At 37.2% G+C, this 27401-nt stretch overlaps 1 protein-coding gene across 1 annotated transcript; it reads left to right on the top strand.

The window, feature by feature from the left end:
- Window positions 1-381: 381 nt before the first annotated feature.
- Window positions 382-26832, top strand: LOC121642317 (lysophosphatidylcholine acyltransferase 1). Its single transcript, XM_041988986.1, has 14 exons — window positions 382-814; window positions 13549-13688; window positions 14482-14696; window positions 18572-18684; window positions 18913-18973; window positions 19196-19254; window positions 19751-19785; window positions 20095-20149; window positions 20428-20510; window positions 21097-21222; window positions 21731-21884; window positions 22126-22224; window positions 22579-22720; window positions 22916-26832. Exons 1-14 carry the CDS (start codon window positions 692-694, stop codon window positions 23146-23148), a joined length of 1638 nt encoding a protein of 545 aa, XP_041844920.1. The 5' UTR covers window positions 382-691; the 3' UTR covers window positions 23149-26832.
- The last annotated feature ends 569 nt before the right edge of the window (window positions 26833-27401 follow it).

The raw sequence follows: 27401 nt of genomic DNA, 5'->3' as shown, positions 1-27401 counted from the left end.
ATTAAGGACATATTTTACTGCAAACTAGGGCAGGTTTTAATCCAAGAACAGCAACAGTGTCAAAATATTTTTTTTACCAATCTTTAAAAACAAAGAAAAAAAAGAAATATTATTATTATTATTATTATTATTATCATTATTATTAATATTATTATTATTATTATTTCTTTTATTTTGTTATTGTTGTTTCTTATAAATTATTGTAACATTTTGTCCACACTTCTGGCTTGCCTTGTCGTAGAGAAATATTGCAAAACTATCCAGAAATTTTGAAATTACAATATTTGCGATAATTGTGAAGGCAGCACTGCTCGGGACAGCATGAGCAAGAAAGATGGTTGTGCGCGTGCGTACTGCTGGAGGAGAGAAATCATAGTTCCGTTAGCTTGCTGGGCTAGTGGGCTGGTCTGGTTGGGGAAGTGTGGAGGAAGGCGTTGAGCGCACTACAGGCAGACATAGATCGGCGACTTCAGATATCCTCAGCTAATCCTTGAGCTAACCCATTATCCCCCCATGCTGTCCAAGAAAGGAAGATAACGTTAATAGCCCAACACTGCCACCTCAATTAGCCACCATCCAAGACAGATAAGGGAGACGTTTCGCTCTGAGAGGCGTTCTTTTGGGCAGAATCAAAATTCTTTATAAATTAGCATCAGTGTAGCTACAGCTTTGACCAACGTTTCTTCTAAGAATGAGGTTGCCGAGTAGTAGACATTGTGCGATAGAGGGAGATGGAAAGAAGATGGACCAGGCTCCCCCGGTCAGAAACCCCTTTGTGCACGTCTTGAAATTCACCCCCATGGAAAAAGTAAAGGTATGTTTTCAGGAAAATTATTTTAACTCCGTGCACTTATAGGTTAACACGGTGTTTTAGTTTCTTTGAAGAAATCAGCAGTTAAGTGCGACACAGTGGTTGGGGTGTCATCATGTAACCAGGCAGTTTTCCCTGATTGCATGTTGTCAGCTGTGCTAGTATTAGCTAGCAAGCTAACATTAGCTACATACATGTTGCTTTTTCCCTGCCATCATTCTGTCTTTGCTACTGCTTTACTTTAATTCCTGCGTGGATTTCTATCGGTCTTAAACGAATAACACATGGGATGCTATAATTTAAATTTTACATGCACGTGTGTTGGGCAAAATCTGTCTCACTCACAAGCCCCATAATATCAAATAGAGTTAACAGAGCATGGCCGACTGTTCGAGATGGGCCTAGCTTGTTGCTTTTTAGTTGGATGTGTTTAGTGGGTTAATTGGAAGCTTTTACCGTGCTTAGTTTACATAGGGTAATGTATACTATTTATTATAAAAACGAGGTTCTCTAGCATCCCCCCCCCCCCCCCCTCCACCACCCTCCACCACACACACTCACACACATACATATACATACATACATTTCTTCCCACTCCAGCTTTGTTGATAACGGTACGCAGCTCTCAAGCAGGACCCAGCACGTGTGAATGGGGGGTTGGAAAATGGGATGGAAAACTGACAGTCATGTTAATTTTTCTAACTTTTTTACTTATATTTTCCCATGTTTTTCTAATCTTTCCCCCGTTGTAGTTTTAGGTAGTCCAATCACCAGATGAAATAGCTACAGTTTTGCAGCAGCAGGGTAAATACGCATCCGTTATCCGTCATTGCTGGTGATAATCAGATTTGAAGCTTTCAGACTCCCTTCCAGGAGATCTTAATTGCTAACAACTACAAGCCTGCAGCTACTGGTTTTACAACTTAGTACTTATTGCTCAAAATGAAACCCTTGCAAGGTTTGGCTTGCTCAAGCACCATGCTTAATATTGATAGTTGCATTGCAACTATTGTGGAAGTTGGAGTTGTGATTTCTGTGCAAGTATTACTCTTTTTAATTTTATTAAAGTATTAGAATTTAATAGTTTATATATATGAACATGGAATAACATTTTAATGTAGATGTTTACATTAGTTCTTTGGATTCAGTTCACAATCTTACAGCTCAAGGATAAACAAACCTGTTTGGCATATTCATATCCTGATTGTTACCTGCCACAGTAGTTCCTATAGATGTTGTATACTGCAGAAAACAGTGTGAAATGGGACACAACTTTGAGAGTTTAGCCTAATAGGAAAGCCACTGTTTTTATGACTGGAACTGCTCTTCGATAGCAGGTATGAGCAAGTATCTTATTACTTGTACAAATGGTGACCTAGGGAGGGTCACACACAGATCTATTCTCTTGGCTCTTTTTACAGAAACTGAAAAAGAAATGTTAGAATGGCTTGTGGCTCAAAATCAAGGCAAAGTGGTTTTTCTGGTTTGATGAGTAAGCTGATCAGAATCAAATCAAGAAAGGTAAAGATGTTGCAATACACTAAGCTAAACTTGCATATTTAAGGTTTTTATTTTACCAAGTGTTCCATAAAATGTGCAAAATAATGTCTGATTTTTAAAGCTTTCTCTGCAATAAACGGCCAGTTTTTACACACATTACCACTTTATTTTCCCTCACAGTGAATGGTTATCAGTCTCTTGGCAAAAGATTGTGTAATGAATAAGTTGTAACTGCACTTTATGCTTGTGTATTTGCTGCTGCAACCCATCATTTTCCAGTTTGGGATCCAAAAAAATCAATCTATCTATATAGAAGGAAGGTACTTCAATCGTTTTTGATGCACTGAGTCAAAAGTGGGTCGTGAAATAAATTTCCTTGTTTTGACTGAGAACTGTCATAGTTTTCCATACACAGAAATGTGAGGAAGACACTGTGAACGCAAACACTGATGCTTAAACCAAACAGTAACTGTTCTTTCAACCAGCTGAGTTCCCAACAAACTGATAAATACTCAGATTGTGTTTTGGCTGTTGCAAGCTATTTACACACTGCCTGTTCAAGGACGGACTGTTTCTTCCTTTGGTTGCACTGCTCTCGTGTGTTAAGGTTAGGGTTGGGTATCTTTTGAATTTCAACGGTACTGGTTCCTAACGATTGTTGATTCAGATTCTTTTAAGAGTCAGGGTAAAAAAGTTTACATGTTTTAACCTCATCATTCCCACCTGGTCGCCAGCAACCTGGTCAGCATTTTGTTCGATAAACTCTAAAACTTCTCCAATAACACTTGTCAATATAGGCATGCTATACCTTGTTAGAAAGCTTAGATTCTCTGCAATCGAGCCACATAATTTATTTTACAGTACTCCTAAACACCAAAACACAGTTAATGAAAGAAACACTATGGCTAGCAACACAGCTAACGGGACGTCCTACCTGTTTTGTGGTAATGATGTCACATTATCAATCTATTCCATGATCAACTGTATTACTTTTCCACAGAAGGGTCCAGTGTTAAAAAATATCAAAAATAGTTTGCTACAAAATTATTCCAAGTTACGTATTTTTCCAGTATAGTATTTCTGTCTGCAAATTCCTTCATATATAAAATCAAATTTGCGTTCCAACAGGCATTTGACCTTTCTGTGAACCCAGTGTTGTTAGGTGCGTTTGTATTCCTCACCTTTTTGGCCAAAAAAAAAAAAAAATGTCCACACTGTTTTATATGGCATTTTCATCCCAGGACACCTGGAGATGCATAACAAGTGCTCCCTGCTTGACTAGCCAAAATGCGTGCGCTCATTTTCTTTGCGGCCTGAAAAAGTCTGCGATGAAAGGCTGTCATTTATGTCAATCACAAGGGTAGCCAATCACTGGGCGGTAACTCAAACACTTCCGGTGGATTCTTCTTTGTTGGTGTTTGGCGGCTTCATCTTCCGGTCAGTGGACCAGGGGTCGAAATTAGGAATCAAAATTGAAAAAATTTGAACGATTCTGGGAGAATTGGAAAGTAAGTCCTGGTTCCAATTGATGCTCGATGCCCAACCCTAGTTGAGGTGCAGGACAGAATGCAGCAGGAGGCAACGTTGATGTTCCTCTGAGCTGGCATTGAAGGTGGGAACTGACCTATGTTTGAAGGAAGCGATGGCACAGCAGAACACTTCACTTTAGACTCAGACGTGAGTGATTCTGCAATACTGACATGATATTTGAAATTGTGCTCTGAGATGGCACAATACAGCTTCTGTTAAGTGTTAACCAGCAATGTCAAGCATTGGTTTAACAAATCTGTTTTTTTAGTGTTTTAGAATAATGATGTCCTACTCGCGTGGTAATGGATTGTAACGAGTGGGTAAAATTATTTCGATTACCTGATGCTTGGTGTTTGACCATAAAGCTGTTTCCTGAAAGTGCAGGCTGATGACAGTGGAACACAGCAGACTGTAACTAAATTAAGCTATCCTGCTTGCAATATACATTGTTTAGCAAAGTATACTAAAAATAATTAGTCTACATTTCTTTGATAACCTTTTTTGATGTGTTGTAACATCAGAGGTAGCTGCTCAGAAAAGGGGCTGTCTATAAAGTATGATAGTGGATATATGTCCCTAATAGCCACATTAGTCAATGCCCTAAACCCCGGATCAGCCGTGGAAGCTGGCAGATTCTCATAAAGAGGCTGTACTGTAATTCAGCGGCATGACCCTTCAATCCACAAAAAGCTGCTCATTATTATTTTTTTATTCTGTATTTTTACTTTGATGAGCTAGTTAATTGATCTACAGTGCTGATTAACAAAACCCTATAAACACAAGACTATATTGCATTGGATTTGTTACAGATTCGGGTATTTTAAACAATATTCCACTTCTTAATAGCCTTAAACTCTCAATGAGTTAAATATCAGAAGGCAAGCTTCCAATGCTATACAAATAAACTTCCTTTGCCTAATGTTATTAAGCTTCTTAGTTTTACCAAGCCTAATTTACATTTGTCTGTGATTTGCTAGATAAATCCAGTAAAGAGCTAAATCCGTTGATGTTGGCAACGCTACAGTTAATCAATAGCTTATTCTCACACAATATAGATCAGGGTTTCAGTGGATTGCCCTTTGGCATTTTTGTCATGAAAAGCAGGCATAAATTCGTGGGAAAAGATTAAAGATCTATTCAAGATTTTCAGCAGCAAATATCAGAGACATAAGAATTATGCAGAACACTTGTACAAAGGTATTTATGTGAGCAATATTAGTGACAAAGTTGAGTAAATGTTTCCTCTAGAATATAACATTTGATAATTTTGTTGACTTTTGTTCTGGTTGGTATGGTATTGTACACTATTTAGTGTTTCCATTATAAAAGGGCCCCCATAAACCAAATTAAAACATACCATTTCTGGACCCCTTTCAGTTGTAGATCTATAGGAAAATGGTGCGGTTTAGTGGTGGAGAGATTTATTGGTTTAAATTGGTGGCCCGAGACAGACGTTTGTGATGCTACTGCACCGGGAGCTTCAGTGTGCGTTGGATACAGCTGCTGGCTAAATGCACCATGTATCTTTCTTAGATCTCACTTTCTTAGTGTGTCTGCATCGGTTAATCCCAGGGTTACAGTGATTAATACATAGTTTTTCTATTCTGCATCTGTGTTTTTGAGGCACCTTGCATGCATCATCACTATCTTTTAGCATTTTCTTATGAAAACATGCGGGAGCTGGTGGTGCAGCAGCAGTTTGTAAACAGCAAACATTGAGAAAACGTGTTTTGTGAAACATTGTAAAATTACAGATGGAAACAGTATTAGTAAAATGGCCTGAGAGAAGAATTGTTTGTGAATTGTCCATGTGTGTTTTTTTTATTTTTTTTATTAAAAGACCTAAAAATAAACTGCTTAAATAAATGTACTGTTAAAGTAAAGAACAAGATTAAATACAAATGTAATGAACAGACATGTTTTATTTATTATTTATTTATACTTTTTTTTAGGAATTAAAGCAGTCCTCTGTACCCTGTTGAATTGCATGTTCTTATTAAGTTGGATTTATTAGTTTACTCTATAGAAAACAAGTATCAAGTTTATAACAAGCGGCAAGCTGCTGTGGTAAAATGTGAAGCCTATGCGAAAGTGCAAAAAATTGCAGTTCACCCCTCATCCACTAGGGGCTGGCTCCAAAACAGTCAATCCCATGTTAAAAAAGCCAACTTCACAGCAGAAATAAACATGTTTAAAGCCTGGTACGAAAATCCATTTTAGGATTAATAGGTCAAGTTTACCTTCATGACAACTGTGAGGGGGGTGAATTTTTTTCTAACTCATTCGTTTGGATGTTTTTAATCTTGAAATTCGGCATAATTAGTGTGTGTCCTTTTGATTGACAGGTATTCAATATCTGTGGCAAGAAGGAAGAGTTCAGCACAACCACGGTTTTTAGCTGGCTAACAGCGCGCCTTAGGCTTACCCCAACTACCTCCATATGCTGGTTAGCTACCGTTAGCTCCGGGTTAGCTCGGTTAGCTCTTAGGCAGCTTAGAGTTTGATGGGTGTCAATCATCCACCCCCACCTTCACAGTCCCCCTCTCAGCTCCACCTTTTTGCCCATTTTTGGATTTTCCAGGAATGACAACACACGTGACGCTACCAAGATGGCGACGTTGGGAACCACCCAATGAGCTTCAATTCAGCTCTTCAGAAACCTACGGGCGATGTCACAGAGGCCTTGTCCATCTTTTATATAAAGTCTATAGCTGACAGGTGACAGGGAGAAAGAGAGGAAAAAATATTTGCGATTTTATTTAGAAACCAGATGTGGTTTTGTAAATTCTTTTTGTGTTGAATCAAATCACGTTGTAGAAAATCAAATCATTATTAAATCGTTAATGAATCTCATGGCATCTTGAATGGGGTGAATCGTATCTCATCATATTAGCAGGGGGCTTCAGTATATTGTTAGAGTATCATATTGCTGGCAACTTATCGAGATGCATATCAAATCTGCCTCAGTGGTGGGGATTTACATCCCTAGTACCGTTAGGGCAGAGCTACTGGCATCATATAGCCAAATAGTCTGTTGAGCAACAAAAAACCATCCCTTCTCCTGACAAAAGCAAGAATGAGAGATAAACACCCTGTAGGAGTGTAGTTGTTGAACTTCACCGTTAATTAATAAAAAAAAATATGGAAAAAATACCAGCAAACAACAGTGAGGTCTGGTCGACTGGTCGATCACCTGCAGCAGTTAACACGCAGGTGATCTCAGTGACTGAGATGCAAAATGTTGGCCATGAGAAAGTAATCATCAGCATTTATTATTTAATGTGTTAAAGCAATAATGATTTAGCAGCCTGCACAGCCTTATTTTCAATAGTCTACCTCATGTTACAGTAAAGAAGTCTAACTTTTAAAATATTTTTGTCTATCCACATTAATGGACATTTATATCTGCCTGTGTGCTAGGGCAGCATCAGCCGGTGGCAGCTTCACATATATGTGAGCTTGATCTTTAGTCTGGATGCAGAGGTGAATATCTGCTGCAGCTGGGAGGGACTGCCAGGAAAAGTCACTTTAAAAAATAAAGAAATGAAAATAAAAATAAAGAGTCCCTAAAGGGGTCTGAATACTCACCAAGCATAGCGATGGCATCACTAATTTGGCAACACTGCAAGTTACCAGCTTTTTCCCTACTTGCACAGGTCCATATGGGGTCAAAAATTAAGCGCGCTGCTCCAATTTTACGTGCTTGTGGTATTTTAAGCTGTGCATTTTCTATACAACACCAAGTCACCGCAGAAGTCATTTCAGGTTCTCTTTCCTCTAGAACAGGTTTATACTTTGTCTTCTGATTGGAAGAACAAAAAGTCTGATATTTATCTGATTTACATGACGGTATGTCATAGCTGCTGTGTCCACAGCGGCGTGGACACTGATGCCACACGTTAAGACGAGTGAAAAATAAGACAAAAACATCAGCTTTTTAAACTCTCCCAAGGAAGATGGAAACAGCCAGAGTAATTCTCCTGTTCCAGTGTTGCAGCAAGAACATCATGTTCATCACAGGAAAGCGCACAGCTGAGCGTAGCTGTCACATTTAGTCATTATCACGTGTTCTATTCACACTGTAATGTAAGTTACCTGTTACAGCTACAAAGTTCATGAATGCACGATTAAATAGAGCTGATTTTAAGATTGCTGACATTTACATCCTGTTTATTAAGCTTGTATGTAAGTTACATGTATGAAATATAAGCATCCGTCCTTTCGTCCGTCTGTCCTTCCTTCCTTCCTTCCTTCCTTCCTTCCTCCCGTCCTTCAATTTAAAATGATTTGCAATGACACTTTAAGTACTGTATATAATTTCAGGATGACATCATGTAGAATAAATTAACATCTTCTAAGCAGTTGATTTGTTTAATTTAAGTTGGCTAGTTCTGTTTGAATAAGATTCTTCTTTGTTGGACCTACAGAAACAGTAATTGTGCAGCAGGGTTTAGTGTGTGATAATCAGCTTCCACACAGCACTGGTAAAAAGTTTCATTTGGCTCCGTCTTCCGTTTCAGTGTTTGTTTTTTAGCAGCATCTGATTTGATCTGATGTTTGTCGTTGCATGTTATGTCACTCAAAGGCAACAGCAACAATCAGCTTAAACATGCCCCTTGACCTTCACTTGCAAGAGAGTGCCAGAACTCAGAAATCATCTACAATTGTGTGCCCAAATAATTTGGTCGATCAAACCTTGATCTTCATTTTCTTATCACAGTGTGATACTTGCTTTGTAAAGCCTAGATTAGTTTTTCAAACTTGATAAAATATTTAAGCAGTACTGCAGGTGCATTCGTACAACAGCAAACACCTTTAAATTTGAAACAACTGAATAGAATCACTTGCAATGATCTGTACATCAATCATTTAAATATCACTCATTACCCCTGTTAACATGGATGACTGAACACTGATCACTTGTGCACTAGTAATTAGGATTTAATGTCGTCTGTGTGCCACACAGCGACTGCATCAATGAGTGTGTCCCTCTAAACGTTCTGCCACAGCTTCTCACTGTCTTTTAAATACGGGCCTATAAAATTGAGACTATGTGCAAAACAACTTGTTCACATTTGTTATTAAAAAAAAAAGTTACAATTTTTGTTTGCACAGCTTCCTCTTCCGTTTCTTACAGTGAAGAAATGTCAGCCTGGGAGAACAGTTTCATCTACAAAGCAACAAAGCTGAAAGCAACCCAGATCAGCAATACAATAACATAAACAACTATTCAATAAGTCTTTCTAGTTTGTAAGTACATTCAGAATTCAGTTCAGATATCTGCAGCGCACTAGTAATCAATGTCAAATATCAGCTGCCATTCCAGGTGATATTTCTGCTCCGTTGCACTATAACTAAATAGTGTCATTATTTCAGGGTTTTTACCTTGGTAGAAAAAAATGATCTGCAATATCTGGTGTGCAAATGAGTTATTTTGCAGTAACTACACCCTGTTACACTTCCCAAACCTAATATTTGTATTTGTAGACTTTTTACAGCAGATAAAGTATTGCTACAGCGTAGATCCTGAGACATTTTAAAGTAAAACTAAGGTGTTGCATCATTTCCATGAACTGTATGAATGATTGAGAAAGCCATCTGCTGTCAGGTATCAAGCTAATGCAGATGTTTAATCAAGTTCAATACCAGTAATGGCCTTTAGGAACCAGCTCCAAAACATCTCTGGCTTTAATAGATTCTTATTCAAAAATGTCAAATTATTCCCTCATGTTATTAAGTTATTGGAAGCTAGATTCACTCCTGTTTGATTAGTATGCCAGTGTGTGCTTTCTAAAAATAATTTCATAATTCAATAGATGTTTCCTAAGAAATGTACTTTTGTCAGCTCCAGCATTTTGTCCAAATATGGTCACTTCTTTCTCAAGAAAGACAACTTAGTGTTGGCTGAATGCCACACTCAAGGCTACATTTTCATCAAAAAGGGGTAGAAAATCCAGCTATCGCCTGTATTTCCTTCCCACCTCCACAGCTGCAGCTTGATTTTGGCTATGAGTTGGGCTTGTTGACAGTTATTGTCCTTCCACAACTAAATAATCGGTCATCGAGGCTCGAGGTAAATCTTGTAAATTCCAAGACATGGATTACTTGGAATGTCAAGGCCAGAATGTTTCATCCAAATAAACCTCAAACTTTTTTTCCTTCTCTGACATATATCTAATTTATTTCACTCGTGCATGCAACAGATTTGTTAACATGTAAGGCATCATGTTGTTTTTTTTTTGTTTTGTTTTTTTTAAAGACAATCTTTAGAATAAAGCAGATTATCAGAGTACTATGTATAGTGTGCCACTGTGATTTTTTTTTTTTTTTTTTTTTGCTGCTTGACAGTTTTCGGAGTTTGGAATCTACAGTCTCAGATGTCATGGATGTTACATGAGTAAATGTTGCATTTTAATTACCCATAACAGGCAACTCTTAGTGGATTTTGGGACTTTTCAAAACCATTTTTATCACTAATATGTTTTTTTTTTCTTTTTGTTTTGTTTTAAAGAATTGCATGTCAAATGTAAGGAACTTCTTTTTGACAAATGGTACTTTGTTGCAAAAACAAAATATTTTTCTTCCAGAGAAAGCACAGTTCTTTCTCATTGTGCTCAGTCATTAACTGGCAGAAAGCAGTGAACTGTAGCACCTTTGAGTGACCTGTTTGCACGTGTATTGTTGTTCTGGCAACTGAAAAAATGTGTGATGGGAATAAAATTCTGGATTGAATTGTAACTTTTTGTTTTTAGCTGTTATAGTTCATATAAATACAACCAGATTCAAGCTGTGGTTTACGTTAACAGCACCATCATTAGCATTTGATTTTTTTTATTTGATTTTTTTTTTTTTATATATAAAAATGAAGCTTTTTAAATTTATGACCCTTTATCCAAAGATCTGCTGTGTTTTTTTTTTTGGTGGTTGAACAGATTTAAACTGACTTTACTGTCTGTTGCTTTTCTCCTGATAATCGTTGAGATGATGCTGTCCAGTCGTAGCTGCTATCAGGACAAATATTGAGAGAAGATAAGGACTGTTATCAGGAGGTCATAAAAGCTGTAAATACTTATCATTTGACTCTGCTTGGCACAAGATCTTTTAATGCCTTTCAAGCATTAGCAGCATATGATATACAGTAGGGCTGCGTGATTAAACAAAAATTGTGAATCATGATTTTTTTTTGCTCAGAATTGAGATCATGATTTTTTCACGTTTTTTGCACAGAACTTTAACAAAACAAAAAAAAGACATTTAAATGGGCTTTCGTTTAGAGCAGGGGTGTCAAAGTCAAATACACAGTGGGCAAAAAGAAAAAAAAACTAACAAGTTGCGGTTTGGACTGGTTCAATGTTTATTAAAAACCTTTTTATAATTACCTTATTGCACACATTGAACCTGGAACTAACCAAGCCTATTAGTTCTTGCCTATAAAACAACAATAATCATTAAAAAAAAGCCTGTTCAGATCTGTTGCATTTATTTCTTATGGCTCTATATACACTTTTTCCCAGAGTAGTTTCAACTGAAAATATTTTCTACAGGCTTTCCTCATTTGAAAAATCAAATGCCCTGTTATAGCATGAGAAAAATGCAAACACTTAAACTGCACTAAACATCACTTTTGTAAAGGTATATATTACATATATAAAAATATATTACACACACACACACACACACACACACATATATATATATATATATATATATATATACTGTGTATATATATATATATATATATATATATTAGAGAGAGTGAGGGGAGCATGCAATTTATAAGGTTCAGTCCGGTTATTGACATCTGTCTTTGTTTCTTGCTCTGTACGGCTTCATCATGCTGTACTTTGTGGTGACGTTTACTGTGATTGTAGAGATTTGTAGTGTTGCCAGGGCAACCAGGGCAAAACACACTTTACTATGCAACTCACGAGGTTTGTCATCACCCAGTTTAAATCCAAAATACTTCCACACCGCTGCTGAATGCGAACATTTCTTGGATACGAGTTCAGTTTGGATGGGATGGGACTCTTGCGATTACCACTTGGGTTTTCGTCTCTATGCATTTAAATCTCCTACCCGCAGACTTTCCTCTGCTTTCACTCTCGCTCCCTCTTTCCAAACACTGGCCTGCAGGTGGGCTTCCTCCACTGAATCATGTGTTGCAGTGGCGCTTTACCATTGGTTGAGGGAGGAGGCAACGGCAGTGCTGCTTTTGGGGACGCTTGAAAAAATCCAAGAGGAAATTAGGAACTTTTGTTTTTGATGCAGCTTGTGATATATAATGCTTGTGTAGAAATGAGATCTCGATTTTTTTAACGATTTATCGCGCAGCCCTATTTCACAGTATATACCATTTATATGATAACATAAATATCTCAACTCCATACTACAGACTAGACCTGCTCTGCCTTTTATTGTGCATATTTCAAGGATAATTAAAAAAAATATATATTAAAGTAGATGCAGTACACTAAAAGTTTAACTGCATGAACATCTTTTGCACTAGTTGCTATTAGTCTGTTTTTCCCATAAGTTTAAATCATTGTTGTATTTCTTATATTTTCCTTGTTAAAATATTTGTGTGTCTGTGATGTTCTGGGCAATTTCAAGCTTTTCAGAGCAACATATGAAGCAGACAGCAGTAAAATGGAAGCATGGGTGAGCATGCAGAAAATGTGCTAGAGAAACTTTTTCTTTCTTTTTTTTTTTTTTTTTTTTTTTTTTTCAAATTAAACTTAAACTGTATAAGAGTTAAACTCTTAAAGAACAAAAACAGTTTTAAGAGTGAGGACAAGCACAGATAACCATTGGAGTGAAAAGTTGCACCTTATAAAGGGAAGTAGAACAGAAACCAACATGGTTAAAATAATTTTTCTACAGTTAGGGCTGGGCTATAATGAGACCTTTTTAGTTAATACATCTCAGAGCCACCTTTTCATCCTTCAGCACACTCAATCTCACCAGTTGGTAGCAATGCACCTCTAAGCTGGTTGCTAACTGCCAAGAAAACCTAAAAGAAAACTGAAAAAAATAAAATAAATACAACGACCTGCCAGTGAACTTGGGAAGGAAAGTGAAGAGAAATGTGTCAAAGTAGTTGACAAATTCCCCAGTACATAAATAAGATGGAAGTGGTTTGGATTTAGCAAGAAAAATAGATAAATACAGTCTGTGAACTGCAGTGGCAGTTGATGAACCCCAAATGGGAAATGCAACTAATTTTATTTATTTGTTTTTCCACTTGTGAAGTTTTCAGCCCAGTGACAATGCAGAAAACATACAGATGTGGGCTGATGTGACTCAGCTGTTCTCACAGTGCGAGTGTCAAACTGAAAGCATCTTCCTGTCATTTAAAACTGGCACCCCATATAAAAGGCATTCAAAACAAAACGAAGAGACTACAACAGCAGTTTCATACTTCACGGCAAGGGACATGATGCCCTTTACAGTTATTGTTGGGATACTTTTGAAAATGACAGTATCAACAAACTCAGTCATGATTTGACTCAGTCAGTATAAAAAATAATATTAATGTGATATATTTTTGCTGCATTGCCTGACCCTGTCTGTTGGGTATTGTTCTAGTCCTGTGAACAGATTGTACCAGAAGGAAATGCTGCATAGTCTGGGTTTATATGTAGCAGACAAGAAAACTTCAGAGTTGGATTTCTTACTTTAGCAAACTTCTTTCTCTCAATCTCTCACAGATTGCATTAATGACAGTCACTCTGTTCCCCATCCGTCTACTCATGGCTGCATTCATGATGCTACTGGCTTGGCCTTTCGCCTTCATCGCATCAGTAGGACGTTCCGAGACCACCGTCGAACCGCAGTGCCTGTGGAGAAGGTAGGTGCTTTGTTATCCTTGTGTTTGTCTGAAGGTTTTGTATTTTATGAGGCAGTGTATCTCTTCCAATGACAAGGTAAAACACTTTTCTCAGAAATAGTCAGCACATTTTCAATTTACAAGGCAGAAGTATAATGCTATGGGCATTTAGCCATATGATGAACAAAGCTGCTTTCAGTATCAAAAGAAAGTTACATGGCTAAAAAAAAATGCTGTCTCCATATTATTTTTCAAAAGGCAACACTGTTTATCAGGATTTTTCTTTTAAACTATGATTCATCTTTGCATCTTTGGCTGTAATTCTGCAGTGCAAAAGAAAAACTAAATAAAGTCTCACTTTAAAATGCTGCTTGGGATTTTATCATCTTGAGACTTTTCCTTGGTGGTATTCCTACAAAAACAAGATTCTAGTCAGTCTCAACTGGAGATGTTTACTTTTTTTTCTGCTTTTGAGTAGTGAACTGTAACTGTAAATGAAGAAGTAGGACTTCTGAATAAGCAGAACAAGGCAGGGTGAGGCGTAACAAACGGTTGAATACACTGATGGCAGTGTGTTCAGCTTTATGTGGTGTTTACATTGTTTGTTTTCCCTCCTGCCAACACTCATTTACCTTACATGTTTTCCACAGCAGCTCATCTAGGCTTTATCTTTTAATGTCTGTTATTATGTAGGTGGGCATGTGCTGTAATCCATCATGTTATCCAGTATTGTGGATCTGGACAATGCACAATGTTTTAATCTATAGTTTAAGTAAAAAAAAAGCCCCTCAAGCATTCAAAATCTTGTTTCCAGACTGGTGGATATCATTCTGAGACTCATCATGCGGGTCATGTGGTTTGCTGGAGGTTTCCATTGGATGACTGTGAAAGGGCAAAGGGCATTGCCTGCAGAAGCACCCATCCTCAGCCTGGCACCCCACTCTTCTTACTTTGATGCCATCCCAGTCACAATGACAATGTCTTCAATTGTCATGAAGGCAGAGAGCAAGGACATACCTCTCTGGGGCAGTAAGTAAAACGCCGACATAAAGTTAACTTTTGTCCTAATGACTTTCAAACCTGTGATCTAAGGACTTGTACGGGTAAAAAAAAAAAAAAAAAAATGGCACTCTTAATGACAGCTTAACCACATCTATTTATAACATCCAAGGTAAATGGTTTACAAAGCTGTTAAACAGCCAAACAGCTTCATTTTTTTTTATTCATGATAAAAAAAACTTTTATGTTTATCACATGGACAGTAAGGTGAATGAACTCTCTACCCTGCCTGGGTCTCGCAGTATCTCAGAATTTGTTTTAACCTGGATCTCCAACTCAGCACCTCTTCCTTGCTGTTTTCCATCTTATACAAATCCACACAGAAGGAACATTCAGATAGCACATGGAGTTAGTGTATGTACAGCCTAAAGCTCCATGCAGAGGTCAGGTAGGCCTTGCTCAGTCACAGACAGAACACACGGCACTCTGACAGCAGATCCAATTAACCAACCTCCACGTGCACTTGCCTTCCTTGTTGTCAGTGTAGGCATTGGCTCATATGTCCCTGCCAGCAGGACATGCAGTAGAGGTCTATGGGTGTTAATTTTGGTCTTCCCTTCTCCTACTGCTTTAGCTACTAAGTCAGCAATTTGCCACATTGTTACCTCTTGGCTGAATGCAGCTCAGTCAAGTTAAAACAGCAGTAGCTGCTTGCATTGCAAGATGGAAACCATACAAGGTCTAAGTATATTTCGTCGTAGACATATTGTCAGTGAAGAATATGCTGTCTGCCAAAAGTAGATTTTAGGTTTTATAATTTTAATTTAGATTTAATTATATAGCATAATTTAACACGTGTTGTCTTTGCAGCAAGCTGTCCTGAAAATGTTACGACCTGTAAAAGTAGAGTTTGACAGGTGTCTTTGGCCTTGTACAAGGAACCAAGCAGCAGTGCATGCCAAGCAAGTGGAATCCAGAATAAGCATTAAGACATGATCAGCTACAGTCACGTGTGCAGTGTGTCTCAGTAGAGCTCTAATCCTTTCTTGTCAGCAGGCAGCTCTCAGTTGGAATCAGTTTCTTCCTCTCATGTCTTCACCTTCTTCTTTCTTAAAATTACAATATTCTCACTTAAACATTGTTGCTTGCTCCTCTAGATGCTGTTTTTTCCACAGCTTTCAGGAGCATATATTTAGGGTAATTTCTGTGCGCAGGTTTAGAAATGAAAGAAAATGCTTGTACTCATAAACACTTGCAAATCATGAACAGGCTGTCTGGTTACAGTTCCTTTTTCATCACTTTGTAATTTTTTCCTTTTGTGAGTTTAAAATATTTAGTAGGTGTCACCCTGTGCAGAGCAGGGTTTCTTCCAGGATCTTTTTAAACTGTGGGGCAGTTTAAAACGACCTCCACTCCCCACCCACCTTTTATAAATAAAGAATTTATTTAAGGCAAACATAATTTAGCCTTCTCTAATGGCCAGGCTGAGAGCACTTGCTTTTACTTGTTTTTTTTTTTTTTTTTAGAAAAACTATAAGGCTCTGCTGTACAGAAAGTCAGCTACATCTTCCCTGCTGCTCTCTCCTGCTCTTCCCCTCCACTTTTATTTGCCCCACTATTCTCCTCCATTACTTTTGTCTATTTAGCAAACAGGCAACAAGTGTTATATTCTTTTATATCACTAATATTGTGCAGTTAATGCTGCATATATCATTTGTATTCCCCAGAACATGAGGGCATAAAGTCACAATAAATCACAAACATGGAACACCTTCGTTATTTTGTGTCACCTGACTCTTCCTCTGGTTCTTTACTCTTCCTTTGGAAATATTTTAATATTGGCTTACTCATCTGAAAATTTAGCCAAGAATGAGCCATTACAGAAAACTACCCAACATTGTTCTGTTTGTTTTTTAAACGTAACTGCAACTCGGTTGAACAGATAGTTTTAACGAACAGCTGATCGAGGTGGTGAGAAAGTATGACAATGTATCCATCACATTTGGTATTTAAAGACACGTACACATCCCGCCCTGCCACAAATGAAGTTTCACGTTAAATACAAACTAGCCAGGTCAGTTGTTCATGGCACATAAAGACGCAGTATGAATGGATCAGACCAAAACTAACTTTTTACATACTTACATACTCCACTTCTGGTGGAGTATGTAAGGGGCTTTACTCTGCTCTGTCTCCTCTTTGCTGCCACTCTCAAGCGAGCTGCAGTAGAACTAGACAGGAAGTTGACTCCAGTATTCCTTTTTCAAAATTATGGTCAGTACATGTGCAAGAATATAGATTTTATACTCATATGGATCCAGTTATACAATATAATTTACGTTTGAAACATCCGAAAAAAAAAATAAGACTATATACACCAGACCTCATAATGAAAACATTCAAAGAGACACTTCCTGCGGTCAGTTGTGAGCTGCTTTCATCATTTAAGTTTCCTCTCACATTAATTGACATTTGTATTAGAACTGCATAGCAGTCCATATTTCTCTGACCACAGGAAGAATGAGAGTTTATGGGTATTCAACCAAAGTAGACAGCTATTGATGCAATTCTCTAAAAAATAATAGTAAAAGTCCCATACCATTGCTGATGCTGAAACTTGTAGGGTGTGTGAAGGAATTTAGATCCTTTATTTACTATGTCATCTTGACTTTATTCTTTAATCATATCTGCTTAAGCAATGCAAGGTCCGGCTCCTCTCTGTCTGGTCTTCGTCCTCGAGCAGCACCACGCTGCAATTCAGGTCAACGTGCCACCTCGAAGGACGGATCCCAGAGGACCGTGACCTTGCATTGATAATGCTTTAATCATATCTGCTTAAAGTCAAAATAACTTTGTAAATGTACAGAATCTAGATTCCATCATCGGTGAATGTTGATTTGTTGATCAAAACACACAGAATTGTGTGGTTTTATTTCAAATTTTTTGGAAAATGTGACAGCTCAATAAGGTGGAGAGTGGTTATCTTCCAGGAAGAAGATCGATCTATTCCCCTTTAGTGTTTCTAAGTGTCCTTGGATAAGACACTGAGCCTCACATTGCCTCTGATGTGCTAATTCATGTTTAGTTGTCAATTTAAAAAAATGCTGCATCTCAAACCCATGTGCTGTGTATAGCATTTGTTTTTTAATGACAGTGAGAATGAGCATCATTTGTAAAGCACTTTGTAGAACTTGGATCGAAGGTTAAAAGCTATGATCTTAGTGTTGACTATTTATATTGCAACTGGAACTCCAATTAGAAAGGGAAGCCAGCCCTTTCATGCATTTATGATCAGCACATGAGCCTCATCTGACTCATGTGACCACCTCTGAGGGAACATGTGGGTAATAACACACAGCTGTGTGTTAAAATAGAAGACACAGTCACAATGACACGTCCACTTGTAAGTTTCGGTTGGTTTCTTATTTCTGTTCCCCATAGTGGCAAGTTAGCACAAGCAATGCCGTTCTTTTAGCTTTTTTTTTTACGTTTACAGTTTGTGAAATAAAGTGTTCATCTCCAGTTTTCTTTCTAAACAAACCAGTACTGTTTCTCCTTAATGATGGTTTCTGCTTTGTACCAGGATGATGGGATTTTTAATTTAATAGCACTGTACAGTTGTATCAATGCCAGCGTCATGAAAGATTTCTTTAATTCATGCATTTTCTTTCACACTTGACAACTGCATCTCTTTCTTTAAGGGCATCCATTAGCGAAGGGGCTGATGTAAAAAGCAACTTTAATCTTTTTCTGATTTGAGTTTTTCTTGTGTCTTGAACTGTTTGTGCTTCTGAAAGTGTTTACATTTATGATTGTTTATTTTGCAGCGGCTTATTTTTTCTCCTAGGCAATTGTTTCTGTTTTATATTTATTTTGTCCATTCTCTCTTTACTCTCTGCTTATAGCTTTGATAAAGTACATCAGGCCAGTGTTTGTATCCCGATCTGACCAGGACTCGAGAAAGAAGACTGTAGAGGAGATCAAACGCAGAGCGCACTCTGGAGGAGAATGGCCTCAGGTAATTTCCATAAATAAGGTAATCGTGTTGTGGATGCAAAAGTGCAATTGATTTTTTTAAAATGAATTGATATAAAATATTTTGCATCTCTCTTTGCCAAACTGGTTTGGTTCGGCAAACATGTTTTCAGTGTGGATGGACTGATGAATTATTATAAAAATTATTAAAAAAAAAAAAAAAAAAACTTGTTCAAACGTTTTAATTCATCACTCCTCCTCTTACCTGCAGATAATGATTTTTCCAGAGGGAACATGCACCAATAGATCCTGCCTCATCACCTTTAAGCCAGGTATCTTCATTTCTGCCACTGTTTATCCATTGTGCCTCCTTGTTTTCAGTATTTTTGTCATTTTTTGATTCATGTCCAAGTTGTCAAGGTTGAATTTTGAACTTAAAATTTGATCTAAAACGTACGTTCAGATCTCTTAGATGGCACCGACGTATGAAATGGGTTGAGTTGTGTTTTTGTTTTCAGCCAAAACTAATGATATATGCTGTGATTGTCCTGTAGGGGCCTTCATCCCAGCTGTCCCAGTGCAGCCCGTTGTGATTCGTTATCCTAATAAACTGGTAAGATTACGTAAGAACGTATTAATGTAAAGTAACTGCACAGCAGCTATTAATGTTTTCACAGCCGTTGAAGTATATTCAGCTCTTTGTATTTCCTCAAACTTTGTCTTTGAACAACTATCATCTTGTTTTAAAAAAAAAAAAAGCTTTCCAGAATGTTTTGTGTACACCTGCAGTATCATTTATTTATTTTTTTAAAACAAGTTTTTATTTCAGTTCAATAAATAAACATGGAAATTCCAGATGTGTGAAAACTAAACATCTAGAACATATACCAGTGGCCTCAGCTGGACAATAGGGAATTTTTCCCACTACTTTTAGAATTAGTTAAGTTTCAAAGGTCTTGTAATTCAGAACTAATTTAACCAAGCTTACTTAGAGCAATAAAAGGCTGCAGTGGAAGTTAACCTTTGCTTTTATAGAAATATTCATCTCTAAAAAACATATTTCTTTTATAGATGGTTAAGAGTAAATTAGCTTTTATGTGCTTTTACAGGACACAATTACATGGACGTGGCAGGGGCCTGGAGCGTAAGTCCTTGGATTCAATAATTTAATAATTGTTATTAATATCTGCCCGTGATGGACTGGCGACCTGTTCAGGGTGTACTGCTAATTGTTGGGATAGGTTCCAGCTTCCCCACAACCCTCAACTAGAATAAGCAGTATAGAAATAAATGAATTAGTATGTGCTGTGTATGGTGTCAAAATACAGTTACAATCATAATTAGATTTTAAAAGTAAAATGTGGTCCCGATTTTGCCCCATTTACTTGAGCTTAGTTAAAAAGTCCTTATGCTTATATTTATTTGTTGTTGATCACATTCTACTTGTTTCCAGATTTGAAATCTTGTGGCTGACACTCTGCCAACTACACAATGAATTTGTCATAGAAGTAAGTATGAAAGTATCCATGTTACATACATTAGTGTGACTGTAGATGATGTCCAGTGTAGCCACAGTGAGACATTTTTTGAGTTCTCAGATGTGTGCTGTCATCTTTTTTTTTTTTTTTTTTTATGGTTTAGATGAGTTTAACCTTTTAATCTACGGTCTTGTGTTTGTTTTTATCCTATATATGAATTATTCATTTATTTTTGTATTTTGTAAATATCTACTTTTAAATTTCTTGTCTAAGATTTGGCTCATAGTTGATATTTGATTTGCTTACAGTTCCTTCCCATTTACACACCATCAGAAGAGGAGAAAAAGAATCCTGCACTATTTGCTATCAACGTGAGACGAGTAATGGCCAAGTAAGTTTTAAAGTATTGATTCCAAGATGTCTGGGACATCATCTGTTCATGTACAAACTAAGTTATAAATGCAAAAGAAATGCTATACCCCACCGATGGGTTGCTATGGTCAGTTGGACAATGATAATCAGTAATTTTAAAAGAATCTTATTGTGGGTACTAAAATTTGGTGTTCAGAAAAAGTTATTAGATCACACACTTGTGATCAAAATCTGTCAAAGAATCAGCAGCGAAGCAAACAAGGCTGATCACTAAGTCCAAAGTGTTAAAAATAATCCTGTGCCGGTTCATTGCATTGCAAACCTGCCTCTTTGAATTCCAGTAGGCTTAGTAAAAGTCTGTCAAGTGTCGGTCTAAAAAGAATGAAGAACAAAAGTCGATCCCAAATGTTTCTCGTGTTTCTCAGAACCAATATTATATCGTTTCACTCATACACTTAAGTTCTGCACAGTGACTGAAAGCTTGTTGTCGTCTACTTTATAGCAGCCACATCGGCTTCCACATTTGCCCTGTAAGCCTTTAGCAAAGTTAGTATTGATTTGCACACACTGATGTCCCATCATTGTCTTCTCTGTGTTGCGCTCAGAGCCCTGGGGGTTCCCATCACAGACTATTCGTTTGAAGACTGCCAGCTGGCCATGGCAGAGGGCCAGCTGAGACTGCCAGTCGACACCTGTCTGCTGGAGTTTGCCAAGCTCGTCAGGAGACTGGGGTGAGTCACTTAAACTTTCCAATGTAATGCACCCATCAAAGAGAAGTAAGTAAGGAGCAGAATACTGAGCCAGAAAACCGCAGACTCGGCTCGTGGCAGCAGCATCCTTTGGCAACTGGTCATGTGCACCTACTGGCAGGTGACTCATGCTGGTTGGTCAGTTTCCTGGTTATCATGTTTCACAGTAGTTTGAGCCTTACACATGAATTATCTGTTCTAGTGGAACTCCACTCTGATATGTGGTAAGAAGGAACTACCTGCATGGAGTTTATTTACCCCCATAGTCTATGACAAGCTCTTGGAAACTGTCAGAAAAGAATGTGAAATCACGGGGAACAAAATCAGATGTACTACAGTTTTAACTTTTCTAAAGTTGTCCTAGCAAGCATTACTGCCTTGCAAGCACATTCTTCTTTCTCCCTTTTTTTCCTTTAATAATGGACCTTTTATTACATTATTGATATTATGTTATGAACAAGAATGCAGTTTCCTCCTGTTCATGTGGCAGGTTGAAACCCCGGAACACTGAGAAGGTTTTGCAGGACTACGGGAACAGAGCCAGGAAGCTGGAAGGACAAAAGCTGAGCTTGGAGGACTTTGCTCACTTCCTCGATGTGCCAGTTTCAGACATGCTGCGAGATATGTTTGCTCTTTTCGATGAGGTAAAAACTGATTTTTCACTCAGAACCGATGGTAGTTCAACAGCATGGTTTAGTACAATTTAGAATCAAAGTACCATATTCTTATACTGCAGTACATAATTAGATGGGTTGTGGTACACAGAATTTCCTGTAGGGTAGTAATCTGTAGCTGTATGTAAATGTTTTAATGTGTGGGGGTATAGTGGGACTGCAGTAACCAAATCATTAAAAATCTTCTTCCCTTTTTTTTTTTTTTTAACAGCACGAAGATAACAGGATGGATATAAGAGAATATGTGATAGCCTTATCTGTAGTATGCAAACCTGCCAAAACTCTGGAAACCATGAAATTAGCTTTCAAGGTATGTTTTGTCTCCAGTTTTGTGCTCAAGCAGAACGATTTTCTGTCATTGCTTTGATTCAGCGTGAAATTTACTATATTTAAATGCCACATATTGAAGGTTGTCTTTTTTAGAGTAGAACAATAATTCTTTCCATCGGTGCATACTCTATCGACTCACTTACATTGCATTTACATTACCTTGCATACAAAAATTTCTGGTGTCAGATCAGCCTTTCATAACATTAAATTGAATGTGCCTTTAAGGGAGTCATTGTTGCACGGAAACATAGTTTTGGATCAGTTTGAGTTATTACTTGTAGTGCTCTATATATTATTTCAGCTGGGTTGTGCCCTCCTGTTTTCTTTTCTTCAGATGTTTGAGGCAGAGGAGGACGGTGCCATCACAGAGAGAGAGCTGGCAGTAATACTAAAGACAGCTTTAGGAGTGAGTCACCTCAACGTGTCACGTCTGTTTACCACTATCGCCGCTGATGACACAGGGAAAATTACATTTGGTAAGTTACTTGATAAAACAATAATTGAAATAGTTTTAATTTCCTAAAACTTTGCCTGAATATCAAATTGGAAGCTAATTTTTTTCAGCCTCTCAACAGCCAGGTAGCTTTATTTAGCAGTTCTTAGGTGCAATCTCTTAAGAAGCTGTGACTAATGTTGCCTTTGTCTCTGGCACCCTCTTGTGGCCTTTCCAGACAAGTTCAGAGGCTTTGTGGAAGAAAACCCAGACTTTGCTGAAGAATGTCTATACACAGAGAACGTAGGCCTTCACAGTGGACCCTGCCATGCTCACCAAACACAGCCCAACCCATCTGCCCTGAACCTGCAAGGCACTGCCACGAGCAAAACAGCCAACGGTATCTGTCCTGACTTCAGCCCCCGAGACCAAGATGGCGCACCAGATGCACTCCTCAAGAAACACAACTAAAATTAGGTTTAAAACCTTAGAGGGAGCAAACACACCCCTCTCCTGGTGAGAGGAAGTTGTGTAAGGTTGGTTAGTTAGTTGTTAGTAGCTTGTCTGAACAGTAAGGGACTGCATTTCATCAAACACAATTACAAAAATGAAGACGTTTACCCTTTTTTATTAGTACTGTGTCCTTGAAATTTATGAGATTACTTTCAGCCTGTAACAGTTTATTTTATTACAAAGTTTTTTTTTTCTTCATTCATTTTTCCATAGGGTGAATTGTCCAAATGCCAAATGGCTTTTTCTTTTTTTTTCTTTTTTTTTTTCTTCTCCCCTTTGGATACAATGCTTGAATACTTGAAGGGCAAGCACTTATTAGGATTCCTGGGGCAAAAATTGTATTTTTTTTTTTTTCCTTGCGACATGGAACTGTGCATGTTTTTTAACACAAGGGAAATGAAGCAAAAACAAGCCCTGGATTGTGAAGTGAGCAAAATCTTAGTGAATTAAGTGTTTGAGTCTTTTATTTGTAACTTTTCTCCATTTCCTCTCTTAAATGGTAGCTGCCTTTTTGAATTGGAAGTGAAGAATGACTGGGCTCATGTTGTTTTGAGCAGTGTGTACGATTATTTATCTAAAGAAGAAAGGCCTGAAGAGACCTGTGACGACTGTTGGAAAACTTGAAGCACAAAGCTTAAGTAGCCACGTTTGAGGCTAACTCAGGCCTCCGCACGTTGATGGTATGACTGCTATGAGCCTGTTTTTTGTGTGTATGTGTGTGCGCATGTGTACAATATTTGATTTAGCTCAGGGTTCAGTGACAAAAATGAAAAAAATTAACTCCTATGATGTCATACTTTTTGACGCTCAGTGGGTTATGTGCATGAGAAGTCTTCATATGACAGTACTCTCCTGTGTGGTCATTTCTCATGTTCTTACACTTTACAACTTTTTTTTTTTCTTCTTTTTTTTTCAAATCAGAATTACACAACGTGGACCAAAAATGCATTGGGTGATTTCATTTGTCACCTGTAATGTTTGTACTGTTCTTGTGAGTCTGTGGTGTATATGTAGTCTGAAGCGAACAAACGGCATCATGTGAACAGTGACAGTTCAGTGGCTTTGTAAAGGCTAGGTCATAGCCTACTACTTCCCTTTCACCATTACACAGTTACGACTTTTGCACCATTCTTCTCCTGCTCATGCTTTATATCATTACTCACTTTTGTAAAGTCCCCCATGCAATATTTAAAATCTGCACACAAGAAACTGTGCTGTTTTTAAATGCTGAGATGTTTCAGGACAAAACACCACCACATTTTTTTTTACCTCTGATAGTATTTAAACCTCGTGTTTGTCACCAGGATGGTTTTATTTCAAGTGCTCTGCACATGTACAGGTAGCCTGCAGCCATAAAACGTCTGTATAATCAGAGATGAAGTGGGCCCGTGCTTTTCAGTTACAACTTAAAATGAAGGAAAATTTAAGAAAAGTTTTATCTGAAATCAGGCTAATAGTGGAGATGAATTCAGGTGGGTTAGGGGTAATAAAAGAAAATAAATTTTAATGTAAAAGTTTATTACGTCTAACATTTAGTCATTTATCTTACTTTGCAATAATATATTTTTTCTTTAATAGAAGAAACATTGAAAATGTTGACACTTATTTTTTCTCATTAGATTCACACACGATACTTTTCCTTTTTTCCTCTTGAAACACAGCTAGACTGTGTTGCTGCCTCAGAAAATTAACAGTGCTTTACATTTTTTCATTTCATAAAGTAAATCATTAAAGGGAATACCTCTCTTGAATAGATGAAGTGACACTCATTACAATCAGATTCTTTCTAATTTTTTATTATCACAGTCCCATCTTATTCATGACCATACATGTGTATGTATCCTCTTTGGCTTTCAGTAAAGCAATATTTCTCATTTCTTAAGCCTTCTCAAGATGAATGCTTTTGAAGAGTTCTAATATGTATTTTGAATATTCCAAATGCAGGACATTTTGTGAATTTTTGATATACGTATATGAATGATTTTTATTTTCACTGCCATGACAAAGATCTGTGATCTTCTTTGCTCTGCAGATTGTATTGATAGTAACAAATGAGCCACATTTTTTTCCCTTTTGTATAATCCTGCAGTTGTTTTGTGCTGTACTCCTCCTACACGGTGTAAAGTTTTATTGTTATATTGTTCTCGCTGAGTTGACTGCTTAGAAACAAAATGCAGATTTCATATGGAAACCAATAGCCTTGATAGCCTCTATAGAATTTTTATTCTTAAAAAAGAGAGAATGTACAGACAATCTTGTCACAGTCAGATGCTCCTCGGAGCTCTGATCTCCAGTGGATATTTTCCTAAGAAAAGGTGGTTTTCAGATGTTTTTTTTTTTTAAGTTTGAGTGCAGGTTGAACTATAAAGTATGAGTGTGTAAATGTGTCAGGCCCTGAGGTGATGTGCCACTACATGACGGGCTGCATCACACAAACACTCCAGACTGCACACACATGCAGACTATCATTTAACATGATACATGACAATCTTTTAGCATTGTCAGATTATTTTTCCCCTTCTGAACTCTGTATTTGTGCTTGCACTTTAGATTTTTTTTTATTTATTTTTTTTTTATTTTTTAGTCTTTAAAGACGTGTCACATTGCTCTGAAGCATGTTAAGTTTGTAGGTTACAGTACTGTAACAATCACTTTATTACTATAAATAGGTTAATGCTTTTGAAGAATAACAGAAGTGCAGAGGATGTTAGGGATCAGAAAATAAGCTGTTCCTTGCCCCACTTTTTCTTTGGCTAGTTTGAAACTTGTAAAATGTTTGTTAAACCTCTGCTTTGTCTCAGGATTGTGGGAAATTTAGTAGCTTAAAAATAAATTTGTGAACTTGTAGGACTTGGCATCAGCATAAAAATTTGAATGACTTGACATGTTTGCACCATGGATAGAAGTATTAAATGTAGTGATGTGATTTTTACAAAACATGGTTAATAATACAGTTCACTATGGATGAGGGAAAGCATTTGTTTTTTGTACATAGATGGAAAATCTGATCAAGAATAACTATTAATTAATTCTTCAAGAGGTGCCCCCCATGTTAAACATATAGAAATACAGTACCCCATGATATAGTTTTGGTTTTAACAAAGTTTAATTCCGCTTCATCGGCAAGTTAAATATACTTTTTTTTTCATTTTCAGTATTTATATTTCAGAAGAATTATTTGTTGAGGCTGGTTAAACATACTTGCCAGTTTAATTTCCCTCACCTTAATTTCAAATTTCTCCTTAGAGGAGAATCCGGTTTCATTTTTCTTTTTTTTTTTTTTTAAGTTTTTATCCATCTGACAAAATATGTAAAACTGCAAGCGAAATTTGTATTTATGCTATTGCTGCCTGCCTGTTACAGTTAGTTCAGCAGTAAGCCTAAGACGAAAGACTTGTGTACTCCAGGCGGAGCGATATTTTCTTTCTGATGGCTTACTGTTTGTGAACCAAGAAGCTGAACTGTATTTTTTCTGTAGCTTTATTCCCTGTATTTTTTCTATATCAAACAGGTTTTATTTTATTAATGCATTTTGATGAAGAAGAGTCATTTCTGCAAGCTATGCTGAATTTGTTCAGGACTGCTATTATGTAACTTGTTAATGTGACTCTTGGATGGAATTAAAGAAGAAATGTTAACACACATCTGTGTTAGTGTCACAATGTGCATTTGGATATTCTAGATGTGATGGGAGTAGTGAGAAATCCCCCCTACAGCAATATAATACAATGTTTAAACATTTAAGTTAGTCTTTTAAATGTCACTCTTATATCTATTCAAATTTACAAACTTTCCTAGGAAGGTGTTCCTCATATATGAAGACATATAAACTACAATATCTTTATTTTTAAATCTCTCTTTATTGGATTAATGTCTCCCTCTTGAGGCAACATGTTGAATTGCAATGGGTTGCAGCTCATGTCAGTTGCATTCTGCTGAGATGTATTATTAGTGATGTGAGATTTTACAGATGCCAGAATCGAGGTATGCGTTACTGTGTCTTGAGTAAATTCACCTGGAACACAGTAGAAAATTTAAATCGTTATCCTCTCCAAAAATGAAAACCACTTTCAGTGAAAACCAGCCCAGTTCAACTAGGATAAAGTCTGATGAGTAACTATGCAAAAAGAAGTTAAAGTGCTTTACAGACGTTTTAATAGAGGTGTTACGCAGTTAAATACCTCAGTAACCCATCAGCCAATTTTGATTAA

This window comes from Melanotaenia boesemani, chromosome 6 (assembly GCF_017639745.1).
Source record: "Melanotaenia boesemani isolate fMelBoe1 chromosome 6, fMelBoe1.pri, whole genome shotgun sequence".
Lineage (NCBI taxonomy): Eukaryota > Metazoa > Chordata > Actinopteri > Atheriniformes > Melanotaeniidae > Melanotaenia > Melanotaenia boesemani.
Note: the sequence above shows the minus strand (reverse complement) of the source record. Positions and strands in the feature narration are given on the sequence as shown.

Excerpts from the sequence above, each read along its gene's own strand:
- LOC121642317 (XM_041988986.1), top strand. The coding sequence starts at position 692 with ATGAGGTTGCCGAGTAGTAGACATTGTGCGATAGAGGGAGATGGAAAG. Across the intron at positions 18,685-18,912 it reads CTGGAGGAGAATGGCCTCAG|ATAATGATTTTTCCAGAGGG; the intron begins GTAATTTCCATA and ends TCTTACCTGCAG. Across the intron at positions 22,721-22,915 it reads CACAGGGAAAATTACATTTG|ACAAGTTCAGAGGCTTTGTG; the intron begins GTAAGTTACTTG and ends TGGCCTTTCCAG.